The 16227-nt window shown below is 41.4% G+C and overlaps 2 protein-coding genes across 7 annotated transcripts in view; both read left to right on the forward strand.

The window, feature by feature from the left end:
• The window catches only part of LOC116266346 (uncharacterized), a 47630-nt gene that overhangs the window by 16080 nt on the left and 15323 nt on the right, over window positions 1–16227 (forward strand). The gene's annotated exons all lie outside the window — the stretch shown is intronic.
• LOC116265465 (uncharacterized) overlaps window positions 1–16227 on the forward strand; it is a 49399-nt gene that overhangs the window by 503 nt on the left and 32669 nt on the right. The window contains exons 2-10 of one of the 5 annotated variants that reach the window (XM_031646063.2): window positions 451–501; window positions 1144–1260; window positions 2849–3409; window positions 4834–5240; window positions 5557–5656; window positions 5743–5802; window positions 5999–6088; window positions 6196–6315; window positions 6417–6868. The exons of 1 other annotated variant lie outside the window; for it this stretch is intronic. In XM_031646063.2, coding sequence (XP_031501923.1) covers window positions 451–501; window positions 1144–1260; window positions 2849–3409; window positions 4834–5240; window positions 5557–5656; window positions 5743–5802; window positions 5999–6088; window positions 6196–6315; window positions 6417–6725 — 1815 coding nt within the window. In that variant the 3' untranslated portion in view covers window positions 6726–6868. Of the gene's footprint in view, window positions 1–450; window positions 502–1143; window positions 1261–2848; window positions 3410–4833; window positions 5241–5556; window positions 5657–5742; window positions 5803–5998; window positions 6089–6195; window positions 6316–6416; window positions 6869–16227 lie in introns of those variants that run through there. 3 more of the 5 variants (XM_050080800.1, XM_050080799.1, XM_050080801.1) reach the window with 3 other exon arrangements.

A 16227-nucleotide genomic window follows, 5' to 3' on the forward strand; every position in this document is an offset into this window, starting at 1 on the left:
CAAACATATGAGCCTATGTTGGTTACTGGGAATAGAGGTAGTTGGGTTAATTAAGGAGACTTTAAGCTGCCTTCTTTTATGGGCTCAAAAACGAAGGGAATGAATTAAATATGATGCAGAGTGTGGATCTTGTTATATCGTTAATCAGAGATTCATATCTGTATGAATCTGATCTACCTCTAACATGGGAAAGCTTCATTGAATACTACTCTGCCGTTTTAGCCATGCGAGGCAGGTGACGTCGGATTTTGTATGTGTATACGACATAGTAACCAAAAAGAAAAAGACTGTGGCACATGCCGGCCGGAATCAACACATGCTGGCCGGCGGTTGGTAGCTGGGGTGGGTGCAGATATACCATGAGCAAACGACACGCTAGTTAGCCAAAAGGGCAGACCATATATAGATTGGACATTTTACTAATGGATTTAGAAACGTGGTTGTGTGCAGGAGCAGGATAAGGAAACCAGCGAAAAGAAAAGAGCGTTACTTGAGAATGAGGTGTGCTTCTTTCTTAGACCTTTCTTCCAATAGTTAATTGCATTTTCCTTTTTGCCAGGAAACGTTACGATCAATAACGTGTATTTATAGGAAAATTGGACGCCAATAAGAAATTTTTAATTCAGAACAACTTACCATGTTACTGTACCATTATGTTAGTTTAACAAAAGAGTGATAACGTCTTCACATGGGAAAATTGAACGCCAATAAGAAATTTTTAATTAAGAACAACTTCACCATACCATTATGTTAGTTTAACAAAAGAGTTCTCAAAATGTCTATTCTTAGGTGTCAACTTCCTATACTATTACAACTTCCTATAGTGTAATAGGGGGACTCCTATACATAAGTTTAAGCATAATACAGACATCACTTTGAAACATCAAAAGCAAGCGGTGACAAGGGAAGGATAGAGGCTTTAGCCCTCTGGTTGGGTGGTAGATTGAAATACTTCTTCTATTCACCCAACAAAAAGTTCGTAAAATTAACTTAATCGTATTAACTGGATATCCGTTTAAGCTGCGTACACCAAGTTTTTCTAAGGTGGAAAATGATCCAACAATGGCAGCCTTATTTAACTTCCGTGATTTTTCTTGTTTATGTTAAATAATCATGGGGACCAAACTGTTTAATTACAATTAGGTCGCCAAGCTGCAGAAGATGGTAGAGCAAGAAGAGAGTCTTCATCAAGTGCTACAACGCGCATTTCATCGGCAGATTGGATCTCTTCCTTATCTTCCTGACTTTGTTCCCAAGGAGGTAACTTATTTTTGCTGTTGTTATTCCATTGTGGAAATTCTGCCACTACGTACCAGGTTGGGTATGCTAAGGTCGAGCCCTCCGGGTTTGGACTTGGTTTTTGTCCCTGACGTAAATGGTCTGGGACATACCAATCTCAATTTCTCTCCCTCTCTCTCTCTCTCTCTCTCTCTCTCTCTATATATATATATATATATATATATATATATATAATCTGATGCATATTTATTGTATATGGGCCGGTACAAGTAGCTAGACCCAATATTAACATCCTTTACTACTATTTTTGCAAACTAACTTTATAATATGTATGTAACATTCATATCCAAATTAAACCGCATGCCATAAATTCATATGAGTTTTTCTTTTTAATGTGTTAACAGCCATTTTAAAGGGTTTCAAAATTCTTAGTTTGGTAAAACCCTGGATTTGTGGGGAGATAGGACGCTCCGGTCTTAAATCCGCACCTACCAAACGTAACGTAAAAGATTATTTGTCAATAATATTGAGGAATACATAACATAAATAGGTTTTAAATGAGCTTAATCGAGTCTAAATTAGTCGAGCTTGCCTTATTGGAGCTCAACTCCTTGAGAAAAGAGAGTTTGACCCTTTACTCAAACTTTGTTCATTTACAAAATAAGTCGTATCTAATTGACTCAAGTTTTAGATGAATCCAGAAGCTTGACTCGTTGTTACGACATTTTAGACATGAAATTAGATCCGTATAACTTCATGTCGCGGTTTTTTCCTGTTAGTTATACTTGCTGACCACTTTGTGATGCTACGAAATTTATCCTTTTTTCGTTGACTCTAAATCCACGGGCCTTTTAAGTAAACAACTTCAGTTTTAGTGATCGTCACCTACTTTATGTGATTCATATACCTTAGTGCAAACAGTTGATGTCAAGTATCCGAAAAGCTGCAAAGTCAAGGAGCACTAACCTGTCTCTAGCTTACCTTGTGGAACACTTATCTAGGTTTGATGTGGACACCACATGTAGCTTCTAACTCGGTCACAATAAAAGATTTCAAGGACTGAGATGGGCTGTGGTCCACCAAGAGTTACCATGTAGATCCGCTGCTGCCGAAAGGCATGCATTTGTGAAATATTTTTTTTTTCTTTCAACTCTCCATACTGTAGGTAAAGTATGCTGTCTAAGAATTCCCAATTTCAAAAGGGAATAAAAATATCTATCTTTATGACAAGTTTCCCTCGCAGGCAACACCATAAATGCTAATTAGATTTCTGAAGTTGATGCTAAGCAAGTTATCAAAGTCCAAAGGAAAGTGGTTATCGATGTTTAAAATATTACGAAGCTAGAGGCATATGTTTTCCCTTTATGACAAGAAACCCTCAACAATGTTTAAGTAGTCATTTTCAATGTTTTGCTCGCATGAACTAGTTGTGAAAACCTGGTCCATGCTCGTCATAAAGGCTAAGTTTAGCGGCCAACTGCCCAAAAAATTGGTAAAAAATATGAGGAATAAGACATAAATTCCCCTTAACAAAGCAACCAAAATCAAGAGTGAAAGGAGCTTCAGATTAAAATAATAGCTAATCTGTTGTGACCACTTTGATTTACAGATGAAGGAGCTTCTGATGGAGGTAGCGATGGTGGAGGACAACATTGCTCAACTTGAAGGTGAAGTGAACGATCTTCAACGCGGTCTGACTCAGGAAAGGGATTTGTATAATGGTCTCTATTACCGTCATCAGCTGCAACAACAACAATTCAAACAACAACAACAAGAAGAGCAGCAACAGAAGCAAATATCCGAAATTAGAAAAGGAAGCGACAATACTGCATTATCATATCGTGTCTCATCACTGTTCGACGAAAGGCCTAAGACGCAGGCAACTCGTAGAAGAAGACATGCTTCAATGGGTTCTGCATCTGAAGCAGAAGCTTTGTTTTCCATCAACCACACAGTGAGAAGTGGGGACTTGGCCTCTAGCTTTAGCACCAAGGAATTGCCTGGTGGACGCCTAAAAAGCGCAACGTTTGGAAAAGAGGCCGGGTTCAACCAAAATAGCTCGAGCATAAAGAGCCATGAAAATGGATCCCACGGGAAGGGCACCAAGAGAAGCACCACTGAAAAGATAGCGCTGGCCCCCAAGCTACCTCCTAAGCATCCTACTGCTAAGGTGCGCTCCTTCTCCTTACACTTGTTCCAGTTCCATCTTGATTTCTAGTAGGATCTTTCTTCCTATGTAGTGGCCATGTATATGAGGATGGGAAATTCCATATAGTGTTGTCCCCACACGAAAGAAATTGTGCACGCATATGAAACAAGATATTGAACGAACTTAATGCTTTCCAAAAGAATTACACTATTCTCACTGCATGCATATATAATTTTTATAATTTTAATACCTTAATTTTCCCCTCCAATCTCCACGCATTAATATTCATGTGGGTTTCACCATGGAACAAAGCTAGTTATCTGCACCATCCGGCACACAAAAAGTTGCGTATTGGGAATGTAAAACCAAAAAATACCTTTGGCCAGTGAAAATGGGAGCGTTGAAAAAAAAATAGTGAAAAAGTTAAAAGTTCAATAAATACTTTTAACTTTTGGGGGTGCTGGCTTTTCATTATAAAGGGTACTTTCAGTCAGGTACCGAACACCCACTTCCGTGCTTCAGCCCCGAAGATAGGTGTTCTAGTCATTGCAGGTAACGAACACCCACTTCTGTGCTTGAGGTCCGGACATATAACCATCTTTGCTGACCAAGCACGTATATATGAGCCTACCCCCAATGAGCTACCCGATTACTCAGTCTAAGTTCTACGTCCTGTCAGGAGCAAATTAACTGTTGACACCTACTTTTAGGCATTAATCCTCCGTTTTTGTCACCCTTCCCCTCTTATGATTATGTAGTCGAGCAGGGAAAGTGCGAGGAGAAAAACAATATTTATTAGTATATTTGGATAGGAACCGAGTCAACTGACTGTATTTCAACCAATTTTCAACTTTGAGGTGTAAAAACTGATTCTTAATGAACAATAAAAATGCACAGATTAGACACTACTCACTAAACCTTAAAAAACTAATAACAGCACTGGACTTTGTCTTTTGTTTAATTCATTTAGACATAAAGAAGTTTTTATACTAACAGCAACAAATTTTGCTCCATTGAACTTGCATTCTCAAGTATTCTAGAAACAATATAAAGGAAGCCCTTGAGTAACAAATCGATAATGAATGATGGAGCTGTACTTGGCAACCAATGAGTCCTCCCGCCCAAGTCATTAGGTGTATAGCATGACTTTTGTTGAATTGACCATGCTAAACTCATGTACTATATATATATATATATGATGTGTTTTTAACACCTTTCATTAATATTCAAAAGAACAGGTAGCTAGCTAGCCTATTATGATCCATGTGGGTTGAGTTTGATTTGGTTTAACTTGAGAACTGAATTCCATATCTACTTCCTAAGACACCAAAAGAGAAAAAGAACCTAACTGAAAGGTTTAATAAAGAATAGTCTGGCAACATGCACTTATCTTACAATTAACCTCCTAACTTTTATTTTCATTTTCTGTTTTTGTGTTCTTATAGACGACTGAAAAGGAAATGAAGGGCAACTCAAATCTTGTTCAAAAGCCTTCAACTACTTTAACAGTATCACAGGATAATATCTGCACAACATTGCCCAACAAGCTCTCTGAGGACATCATCAAGTGCTTGATTTGCATATTCTTGAGAATGCTTAGAACATCGAGGATGGTCAAGCCTGATAAGTCGCTCAACTATGCGAAAACAGCTCTCTCTCCTCTCCCAAGCTTTCTCAAAATTGAAAACTTCTCGAGCTTGAAAGAACCAAGTTTGGACCCTTACGGCATATTTGATATCGATGAATCTATTCCAAGAGATATTGGTCCTTACAAGAATTTTGTGATACTCACAACTAGTTCTTTTAATACAATCAACCTTGATAGTTGCAGAACACTTCTTGAGCAACTAAGGTAAGGTATATACAATTTGATCATCATTTCTTTCATATTATATATATATATATATATATATATATATATATATATATATATAGTAAGGATTTGCTTCAGTTATCATACCTAAGGCATGAAAATTTTAAATGTGCATGTGCATTTTTTTTTTATCAAAATGATGAGTTTCTGCTGTTACGATAGATATCTTGATTAACTATTAACTTTGTCTGCCCCAAAGGGGTTGATGAAGTGGATTGGGCTTTGGCTGCTACCCAAAGGAATAGTTAGAGCTACAATGATATGAAAGTGATCTGTGTTTCGTACGGTGTTACAGGATTTTATTGAGCAAACTTTGCAAAGTTGAGCTGAGATTCCTAACGTACAAGCAAAAGTTGGCCTTCTGGATCAACATGTACAACGCCTGCATCATGCATGTATTATGCCTAAAGTTCTTTACTCCTTTCTCTTTGATTGAATTCTTCCTTTCTTTTCAAAATGTAAAATCTCAATATGTTCTTAGGCATATCTTCAACATGGCGTACAACCAAACCTTGAAAATTTGCTTCTGCTGATTAAGAAGGTAATCATCGATTTACCATATATAGTTTACAGTTTCATAGTGTAACAAGTTTGCAGCCCTCAATTATTAAAAAGTTGATCAGTTAGATTGGAATTTTATATTCTTTGAGAAAAACATATTTGATAGAGTGAGAGTGAGAGACAGAGATGCTAATGAAATTATTAGTATAATATTCTTTTTTTTTTGCCTGTGCTAGGTAGAGCTTAATATTGGAGGGAGCATGTTGAATGCTTTTGAGATAGAGCATCTCATCTTGGGGCAACCAATTGAACCTGGAAATAAAGAAGTGAGCATTCAGTTAACTTACAAAATATTGCAAATATGAAATGAATGGCTCTATATTTAATGTGACACAGTACGCTACCTTAATTATCTCTTCTTTCTGATGTTTAGGCCTATCTGGAGGCTAAAAGCAATATGAAAGATGACATTGTACATTACAAGCATAAGCTTGAACATAGAGAACCAAATGTCACCTTTGCCTTATCTTGTGGGAGTCGATCATCACCAGCAGTACGCACAGAGCTTAGTCATTAATATTTTACGAATCAAATATCATCAATTTAATCATAAAAGCATGCTCACTCACCAGTGTTCATGGCTTACATCTTCAGGTTAGGATCTACACTGCTCAAGCTGTTTCCATGGAGTTGGAGAGATCAAAGTTGGAGTATTTGCAAGCTTCCATTGTGGTGACAAGTACAAAGATGCTCATGATCCCTAAGCTTCTGCAACAATATATGCGCGACTGCTCGACCAACATAGACCTGTTGATAGATTGGGTGTGCAGCCAACTTCCATTGTCGTGCTCGTTGAGGAAATCCATCATTGAATGCATCAGAGGGCATAAAAATGAACCGATCTCAACATTTGCAGAAGTGATACCTTATCAATCTGAATTCCTTTACTTATTGGTCACATAGATGCATGTGTCAAGGAGTGTGATTTGTACCTATATTCCACAATCGGGTAAAGGCAATCTTTTTTTCATGGCTCTCATTTTTATGAGATCAGAATTAGGTTGTAAATAAGTCAAGCGATGAAGTAAATATTTTCTTGGTCTTCATCAGTTTTTTTTTTGTCAATTTTCTAGGTTTAGCATGCCAAAGCCGTGCATCTCTGGCAAGATTTTTTCTCCATTATGGCATCCAGATACCTGATAAATTTCATTGGTGAATTTCTGTGAAAAATTGAGATTATTGTTTTTTTGAGCAATTGGGTGACCTGTTAGTGTTGCATGTAAGATTCGAATCAAAAGATTGCAAATCAATTCAATCAGTAGCTAATTAATTCAGGACTGCCATCTCGGGAGATCCATCAATTCGACCAACAGACCACTGTTCACAGCCCCGTTTTAACCCAAGGTTTGAATTCTTTAGTTGGTATCGCGTAAGGGCCTAAATGCTCCGGATTTGAGTAATGTAAACATAAGGAACACACCCTTAACTCTCACGCGATCCCATACCTGCATACGAGAAGAAACGGGGAGCAATTATGCTGATAGAAAAATCTATCACTCCCCTTTTCCAATGATGCATAACAAGCACCCTGGAGATCGGACTAGAACTTCACAAGCATACCATCCTTTACTTACTAGTAGTAGTCATCGCAATTAGAGCTCCAAGCCCCCGTTATGTCTTTCCATAAAGGAGACATTGGGCCCAATCTTGCTACTCCAAGAACTCTTCCTGCTTAGGTACTTTCTCCTCCGAAGAATACAATGTTGACCTTATTGGATTCCATAATCCTTCTCATTCCAATTCCTTTCTCCTGTGAAGGCAAAGACAGAACCTTCTAAGAAATGCGATGGGGTTTTTAACAGAATCCTCATCTCCCCAAAAGTAACCCATCGTTAGTGTTTTTTTTTTTCCAAGGCCACACCCTACAAGCACTTTAAAACTAGAAACTAGTAACAAGGGATGGCAACCAAAACTGACTTGATTAAACATATCCTACCCACACAGAATAAGAATTTTCCCTTCCAAAACACCAATTTTCTCTGCATCTTCATAAGTACTGGGTCCAGGCTGAATCCGCATGCAGGATAAGATAGAAATAATCTTAAGTACTTTGTTGGGAACTGCCCTCTTGTCTATGACACCCTTCAATTCTACCTGCTTCCTCATTGGACAGTATAAAACCAAAGAAAACTGAATTTTTTCTACATTCATCTTCAGCCAACACCAAATTCCAAGTGTCACAGTACGTCCCCCAAGTGTGAAGACCATTATATAAACAAAACAACACATCATTAACATTGGATCTGAACCCAACTATAATCCGGCATATATTAAGCATCAATATTTTTCTTCTTTCTATCACTACATGAAAGTGCCTATAAAAAATCTTCCTGCAAACATGTTTGTGCTCAGTGTGCTGGTCATGGCCACATAATACCAGCCGACACTTGTTGGGTATGCAAAAGGGCGATGAGAAGGATGCGGGCCAAGGCCCCTCCTCGTTACCGGTGCCAATCAACATACTTAAGGTTAAAGATAGACTTACCCTATCATGACTTAGTTTGGGGAATCCCAACCTAGTCTCTAGTAGCTTTACTTTCAGCATAGAAAACTAGGAACTGAAACAACAAACTAATTAACAATAAGTCCTTCAAGATTTCTCATGATCTTAGATATCTAAGACTAAATTTTTGGGTGTTACAATCCATTCCTTTAAGACATGCATTTGTACATATGAGATCCCAAGTTGAGTGTTGAACCAACTCTAATATCAAATATCATGACTTGGTTTGATGGATCCCAACCCACTTTCTAGCGTCTTCAGTAAAAGGTTAGGAATCATGACAACCAACCTTTTAATAATCCTTTTTATAAGTCATTCAAGATTCATAACGATTTCAGTTATGGGGCTAAGCTTTTGGGGTGTGACATATTCTCTTGCTTATATATATATATATTTTTTTGCTAGCCTCCTGAGAGTGTGCTGGTCGAAACCACATAGCCTCTTTAAGGGTATCGGTTGATGCTTGTCGGGTGTGATGGATAGTGGCAGGCCAAGAGCAATGAGAAGGATGTGAGCCAAGGCAAGGCTGCATCAGGTCGGTGCCAATTAACATACATAGAGTTCAAGATTGACTTACTTTCTTTGGTTATAGTTATTGTTGGTCGAGATTTAGCTCCATCAAGGAAACCTTCAAGATCATATGAGATTAGCGAAGGTCAAAATTGTAAGATTGACTTACTTTCTTTGGTTATAGTTATTGTTGGTCGAGATTTAGCTCCATCAAGGAACCCTTCAAGATCATATGAGATTAGCGAAGGTCAAAATTGTGATGCCCAAAACGCATAGTTGTCAACATTAAAAAATGGATATGCCGTGTCACAGGCCGACTCCTTCGGACCGTGCGGCGTGGCAAACTCTCGCCAGTAAGTTGCAAGCCTTCGCCTCGTTCAAGTGGGCGTAAATCACTTCGCCTTTTCGAAAACAAAAGACACAAAATGCACAAAGAGTGTGAAAATAAAATTCAGAATATATTCACTTAAATAGTTGAGTACTTCACGAGGGAAAGGAAGTAAGCTTTTACACTTTACTTACAAAGGATGGCCGAAGCCGCTTACAAAATTCCCATGCTAATAATCCAAAACAAGGAATCCAAATCTTACACTTGGGGCCGTTTTGGGAGGGTACTCCGACACAGGTGAACATACAAGCTTACACAAAGACTCAACATAAACAAAGCAAATACAGCAAAAGCAAATGACGACTATACAGACACGACACAAGGAAACAGGCTCCCCCCTTCAAATCAAGCGCCGTTCTTGGCGCTAGCAGCTTCGTGGTAGATTCTAACTTCTTCAGGATGACTTCGCTTCAAATGAAATGCATACTCCCATGTTGACTCGTCTAGTCTACCCACATGACCAAGTATCGCTTCGGTTCGCCAAAGTAGTTGACTTTGTGTCGAAGGATCTGGCCTAATTGTCGATCAGTGACCCTCCGAGTCGAAGGAGCTCGTTGCAAGATTGGTTCTCACTGCGGCTGACTTCTCTCCAGGTCTTCAGCATCGGCGTAGAAGGGCTTGAGGTTGCAGACGTGAAACACTGAATGCACCTTGAAGTTTGGCGGCAGATCTAACTTGTATGCCAGCTTCTCAATCCTATTGACTACAGTAAATGGCCCTTCATACTTTCGGATCAGTGGTCGGTGTTGCCCACAGAAGATACCAGAGCGGTCTGGATACAATTTGACGAGTTGGTCTCCCACTCGAAACTCGACAGGTCTCCCACTCGAAACTCGACAGGTCTCCGATTCTTGTCAGCCTATTTCTTCATCTTCTTGGCGGCCTTGTGCAAGAACGCCTTAGCTATCTCCATTTGTTCTTGCCAGTCCCTGACGAACTGGTAGGCGAAGCTGGCCTTCCCTTCTCTTGGGCAGCAACAGTGTGAGGCATCAACGGCTGTTGTTCTGTGGCTACTTCGAAGGGGCTGTGGCCTGAAGACTCGCTCTTCTACAGGTTGTAACCACATCGAGCAGCTTTACCCAGTTTTTTTAGTTGGCGCCGATAAAGTGACGCAGGTACTGTTCCAACAAGGCATTGATGCATTCAGTCTGGCCATCAGTCTGTGGGTGGAAGCTTGTGGAAAACAACAAGTCTGGGCTAAGCAACCGAAACACTTCACGCCAAAACCTTCCCATGAAGCGAGTATCGCGACCACTCACAATACTCTTCGGCACGCCTCAGTACTTCACAAACAACAAAGATAGAGTTGTAGCCATCAACTCTGGGTAGACTCACAATGAAGTTCATGTAGATGCTCTTCCACGGATGCTCCGGAATAGGAATAGGCTCAAGCAGGCCGGCAGGCTTCTGATTAGTCTCATTGTCCTGCTGACAGATGAGGCAAGTCTTTACATACGCCTCTACGTCGTCGCGCATCTGGGGCCAGTAGTACCCATGTTCAAGAAGGGCCAGAGTCTGCTCCTGGCCTAGATGGCCAGCCCAAAACATATCATGGCACTCCCTTGTTAGCTCCCGCCGGAGATTGCCCCACTTTGGCAAGAAAAAAACGACTGCCCTTGGTGAGGAGCAATCCATCTCGTAGCCAGAATCTTCGAGTCTTCCCCGCTTCAGCCAAGGCAACCAAGTGTTGGGCCGCTGAGTCCTACCGCATCCCTTCACGAACCCGCTCGAGGAGTGCACCCTCCAATTGAGCTTCGGAGGTCCCCGCTCGAGAGGCTGCAAGTTCTGCCTTTCTACTCAACGCATCTGCTACCACGTTGGTCTTACCAACCATGTACTCCAGAGCGAAATCGAACTCCGCCAAGAATTCCTACCAACGAGCCTGCTTCGGAGTTAACTTTTTCTGAGTCTTGAAGTAACTCGTGGCCACATTATTCGTCTTGACAACGAACTCTGCCCCCAGCAGGTAGTGCCTCAATATGCGCAAGCAATGCACAATGGCGGTCATCTCTCGTTCATGCACTGTGTACCGCTTCTCAGGGTCCTTCAACTTCCGACTCTCATAGGCGATCGGATGACCGTCCTGCATTAGTACCCCACCAATGGCAAAATCTGAAGCATCTGTGCGTACTTCAAAGGGCTTTGAATGATCTAGCAATTTGAGGACAGACTCTTGTACAAGGGCATGCTTCAAGCCTTTAAAGGCGTCTTGGGCAGACTGAGTCCAAATCCAGAATCTATTCTTTTTGAACAAGTCAGTGAGGGGCGCCACTATCAATGAATACCCTGTGATGAACCACCGATAGTAATTAGCCAACCCAAGAAAGGACCGCAATTCAGATACATTTGATGGCTGCTTCCAATCTTGAATAGCCTTTACTTTCTCCGGATCTATTCGCAGCTGGCCATCCCCTACTATATGGCCGAGGAAACTGATCTCTCGTTGGACAAAGAGACACTTCTCTTTCTTCACAAAGAGATCATTTTCTTTGAGTACCTGAAACGCCATCCTCAAGTGACCGACATGCTCCTCTAGGTCGCTGCTAAAGACCACAATGTCATCAAGGTAGACTACCACAAACTTGTCAAGGTAGGGGTGGAATATCTTGTTCATGAGAGTTGAGAAAGTCGTAAGGGCGTTCGTCAACCCGAATGGCATGACTAGGAACTCGTATGCTCTATAGCGGGTGATGCAAATGGTCTTTGATTCATCACCTTCCACGATCCTGACCTGCCAGTAGTCGGAACGAAGGTCCAACTTTAAAAAGATCTTCGCCTTGCCCAACTTGTCGAACAAGTCCGCAATCAAAGGCAGTGGATACTTGTTCTTCACCGTCACCTTGTTCAAAGCGTGGTAATCCACACATAGTCTCTTGGAGCCATCATGTTTCGTCTGAAACAATACAGGGGCTCCGAAGGGTGCCTTAGAGGGATAGATGATATTTGACTCAAACATGTCGTCAAGCTGTTTCCGAAGCTCCTTAAGTTTTGCCGGTCCCATTGTGTAAGGGACCATTGCTGGTGGCTTGGCTCCAGGAACCAAGTCTATCTCGTGATCAACTTCACGCCTGGGAGGTAGGCGCTTGGGCAGCTCGGGGGGCATCACTCCCTCGAACTGCTTCAGGACATGGGCTAGCTCTGGGGGAATGACTCTCGGCTAAGGGTCATCTTCTTCTAGACATACAGCCACGAGGAATGTTTGTTCCCCATGATGCATGCCCTTCTTCAGTTGCATTGCCGTCAACGTTGGCTGAGACTTGCTTCTGGCAGCGTGGCAGTGCACTGTATGAGACAAGTTCGCACCCATCAACGTCAGTGTGTTGAACTTCGGCAACATCATTGCATTCTGGCCTCTAAGGAACTCCATTCAAAGAATCACCATGAAGTCGTCCATGGGTACTACGGAGAAGTTGGTGACTCCCGTCCAGTCTTCAATCTGAACTGTTACACCCTTCGCTTCTCCTAGGAACTGTTATACCCTTCGCTTCTCCTAGGATGGGCCTGACTTCAGATTTCACCGTTTTAAGGGTCCTCTGCTGCGGCACAGGCTTCAATCCCACTTGCTCTACCTCCTCTCTTGAGACGAAGTTATACGTTGCACCAGAGTCTACCATTGCAACAGTAGACATTCCATTCAGAGTGACGTCTAGGTACATTAGTTCCTTGTTCACCATACTGCTAGACACTGCACGACTTTGGACAGCATTGATCGTCTGGGCGGCACCCATCCGTGTTTGTCCTTCTTCGGTCATGACTTCGGTGGCCCTCATAGCATTGACCTGCCCGATAGGTCTCACACGTTTCGGGCAGACACACGCTTGATGCTTTCCCCCGCAAACCCAACAAGTCACTTGTCTTGGTGGCCCAGTGTAGTCCTTGCGAAAGATGGATTTTCTCTCGGTTGGCTTCTGGTACGACGATTCATTTCTGGTGTCTCGCCGTTCCTCCTTCTTACTGCCGTGGTCGGACTTCTTCACAGACTTGAAGGTATTAGTGTAGCTTTTGCATTGGGTATCGGCCAAGCGCTCGGCTGCTACATATGCTTGCTCCAAAGTCTCTGGATTCGTTCTCTCCACGTCAACTTGGGCCCAAGGTTGGAGCCATATGATGAACCAATGAAGTTTGTCTTTTTCTAGCATCATAGGCACGTCTAGCATGACCTTTTGGTATTCTAGCATGACCTTTTGGTATGCCCTGATGTAGTCTCTCAAGGCACCTGTCTGCTTAAAGTTCGCAACCAACCGATAGACATGCCTTTCAGCATCCACAGGCATGAAGTATCCCTTCAACTGCTTGTGGAAGTCGTTGAAGGTATGAATCGTGCAGTCCCCGTTCTCAATATTTAACATTTTCCGCCTCCAGCAAGCCACAACATCTACTTTTAACAACATTGTTGCGGTCTTCATCTTCAAGTCCTCCTCTACTACGTTCTGCAAGTTCAAGTAGTAGTCAACTTGGAACAGAAAGTTGTTGATCGCCCTCGCATCCCGGCTACCACTGTACTTCGCTGGACGTTGAACGTCGATCCTACTGGTCCTCTCTTGACTACTATTGGCCGAATTAGTACGCATCACTGGTTTGAAACCTGAAGTCCAGTGACTTCGTCCTGTAGGGTCTTCACCAAGTTAGAGTGTGATCGGTTCATGGCCACTGACTCGGCCATCTGTTCCCGCATCAACTTCATCTCTTCATTGAATCCCTCAAAGGTCTCGGCAGCAAAGCCAATGGCTTCCTCATGGGTGGCCACATCTGTGACCAACCGATTCACCGTCTCTTTCAGTTCTCCCTGGTCATGGGCCGGGCTCGCCCCCTCTGGGAGGGCTGGCTCCTTGCCTTTGGCACATCGCAGATTGTATTGTGATGCCATGGCGTCCACCTCAACAGCAGCAAGCCGGCATGACGCTCTACACCGACTCTCCGATCGCTTCCCCAGATTGAGCAGAATCTGGGCTCTGATACCAGCTGTCACGGGCTGACTCCTTCGGACCGTGTGGCGTGGCAAACTCTCGCCAGTAAGCCGCAAGCCTTGTCCTCGTTCAAGTGAGCACAGAACACTTGAACGCCTTTTCGAAAACAAAAGACACAAAATGCATAAAGAGTGTGGAAAGAAAACTCGCAATATATTCAATTAAACAGTTGAGTACATCACAAGAGAAAACAAATAAGCTTTTACACTTTACTTACAAAAGATGGCCGAAGCCGCTTACAGAATTCCCATGCCGACCATCCAAAACAAGGAATCTCAATCTTACACTTGGGGCCGTTTTGGGAGGGTGCTCCGACACAGGTGAATATACAAGCTTACACCAAGACTCAACATAATCAAAGCAAATACAACAAAAACAAATGACGACTATACAGACACGACACAAGGGAACATGCCAAGTGCTTTTCTTTAATAGTCACTCATGATACACTCTACTTTCTCATACCAGAGAACATTTTCCAAATTGATGAATATCTTTAGAAGATTGTTAACATATACTCGATGTACACTTCCCTTTTTTGTCGGATCACAAGACATTCATGTTGCAACTTTTATTGAAATTGGATCTATCATCATGCTTGCAACTACCTTTATCTATGCAATTGCCAATAGATTCTTTCATACCTCAGTGTTGTTTAACAAGTCAAGCTAACTTGAGCTCCACTCGAACTTGATAATCTCAATCCGAGCTTGACTTATTCTTAAACATGCCCAGCTCAAGCTTGAGTTTGAGCTACATGACCTCCGTACTCGTTTATACTTGAGTAGGCTTGTGTATGGTTTTGCTAAAACAATCAGATTTTCAATTTACAAAACGGGGAAAGCAAACCCATTTTTTAATATATTTCCTTAAACATGAGTTTTGTTTACATTTTACATACTAGAAATTTGAAAAAATGCATGAAAGTATGGAGCGCTATCAAAATTTCTCTTATGAAAAATATAAAAAAGCTTCAATCATACCTTTTCTTCTAATTGTGGGGTTCATGGCCCCTTCCGGCCATCTTTGGATCCAGCATGCCACCACTGACTTGACAGCTGGTCAGCCACCACCATAGCACGACAGTGTTATCCATGTGGGTGGAGGTAAATGGGGTTGACCGGACCCATGCCTTCCCAAAGATGTTTAAAAAATAACAATTTTACTTGTACATTTTAAAATTTTAATTTTAACATTTATATTTCGGCTAATGTTAAAAATTTGAAATTATAGTTCAACTGCTCCAATGAAAACTTCCTAGCTCTGCCTTTGCAGCTCCCCAATGCATTTTTTTTTATTTATCACATTTATTTTTTTAAATCTTCTCCGGGATTTCTTTTTTCAGAAGACAGATTCTAGTGAAAAAGATAGAAACCAAACATCTGTGGCCTTTGTCTAGCAAGGCTACGCTCTTCTTTGAAGAGAAAGTGATGCCAAATGAAAAGGTATAAAGGTATAACTGTCATGAATGAATACTAAAAGAGAAGGAAATGTATCAACGGTGATACCAATGATGTTAAAGGCGGTGAAGAAAAGCGAGGTCATGTTAAGCCCATCATATTTGAACCACACAGAGTTGATGTTGTTGAAATGAGTTTCTGTTTTCCCTGCATAGAAATTCTTCATTTTAACTTTATGGGACTAATGCAGAAGAAAGGCTTTTTTAATCAATAAAGGAGGGGCATTTTGCAGCTTATTTAATTACAATTGAAACAAGATAAGTGCACAATTTTGGGATCTTAATTGAAATTCATGATTGACTTGTATAATGCAAGTATAGCTAGAAAAAGATGGTTTAATCAGAGCATGGAGGAAGGCATAGGTCAACTAAGCTTTTACAGACTACTGATCCATAGACATGAACACTTCAACATTCACTTTTTATGGGTGTCCTCTTCACATCTTGCTAATTGATTTTATATTCTGCTTTATGATTGATAATTGTCCTCAATACTCTAAGATGCTTGAGTCGATGGAAAAACGAAGAGCATGTTGCATGAGTTCAGGTATGTTGTCTTTTCCATGGCCTTTGCTTGT

The sequence above is a fragment of the Nymphaea colorata genome, chromosome 12 (genome assembly GCF_008831285.2).
Source record: "Nymphaea colorata isolate Beijing-Zhang1983 chromosome 12, ASM883128v2, whole genome shotgun sequence".
Classification (NCBI taxonomy): domain Eukaryota; kingdom Viridiplantae; phylum Streptophyta; class Magnoliopsida; order Nymphaeales; family Nymphaeaceae; genus Nymphaea; species Nymphaea colorata.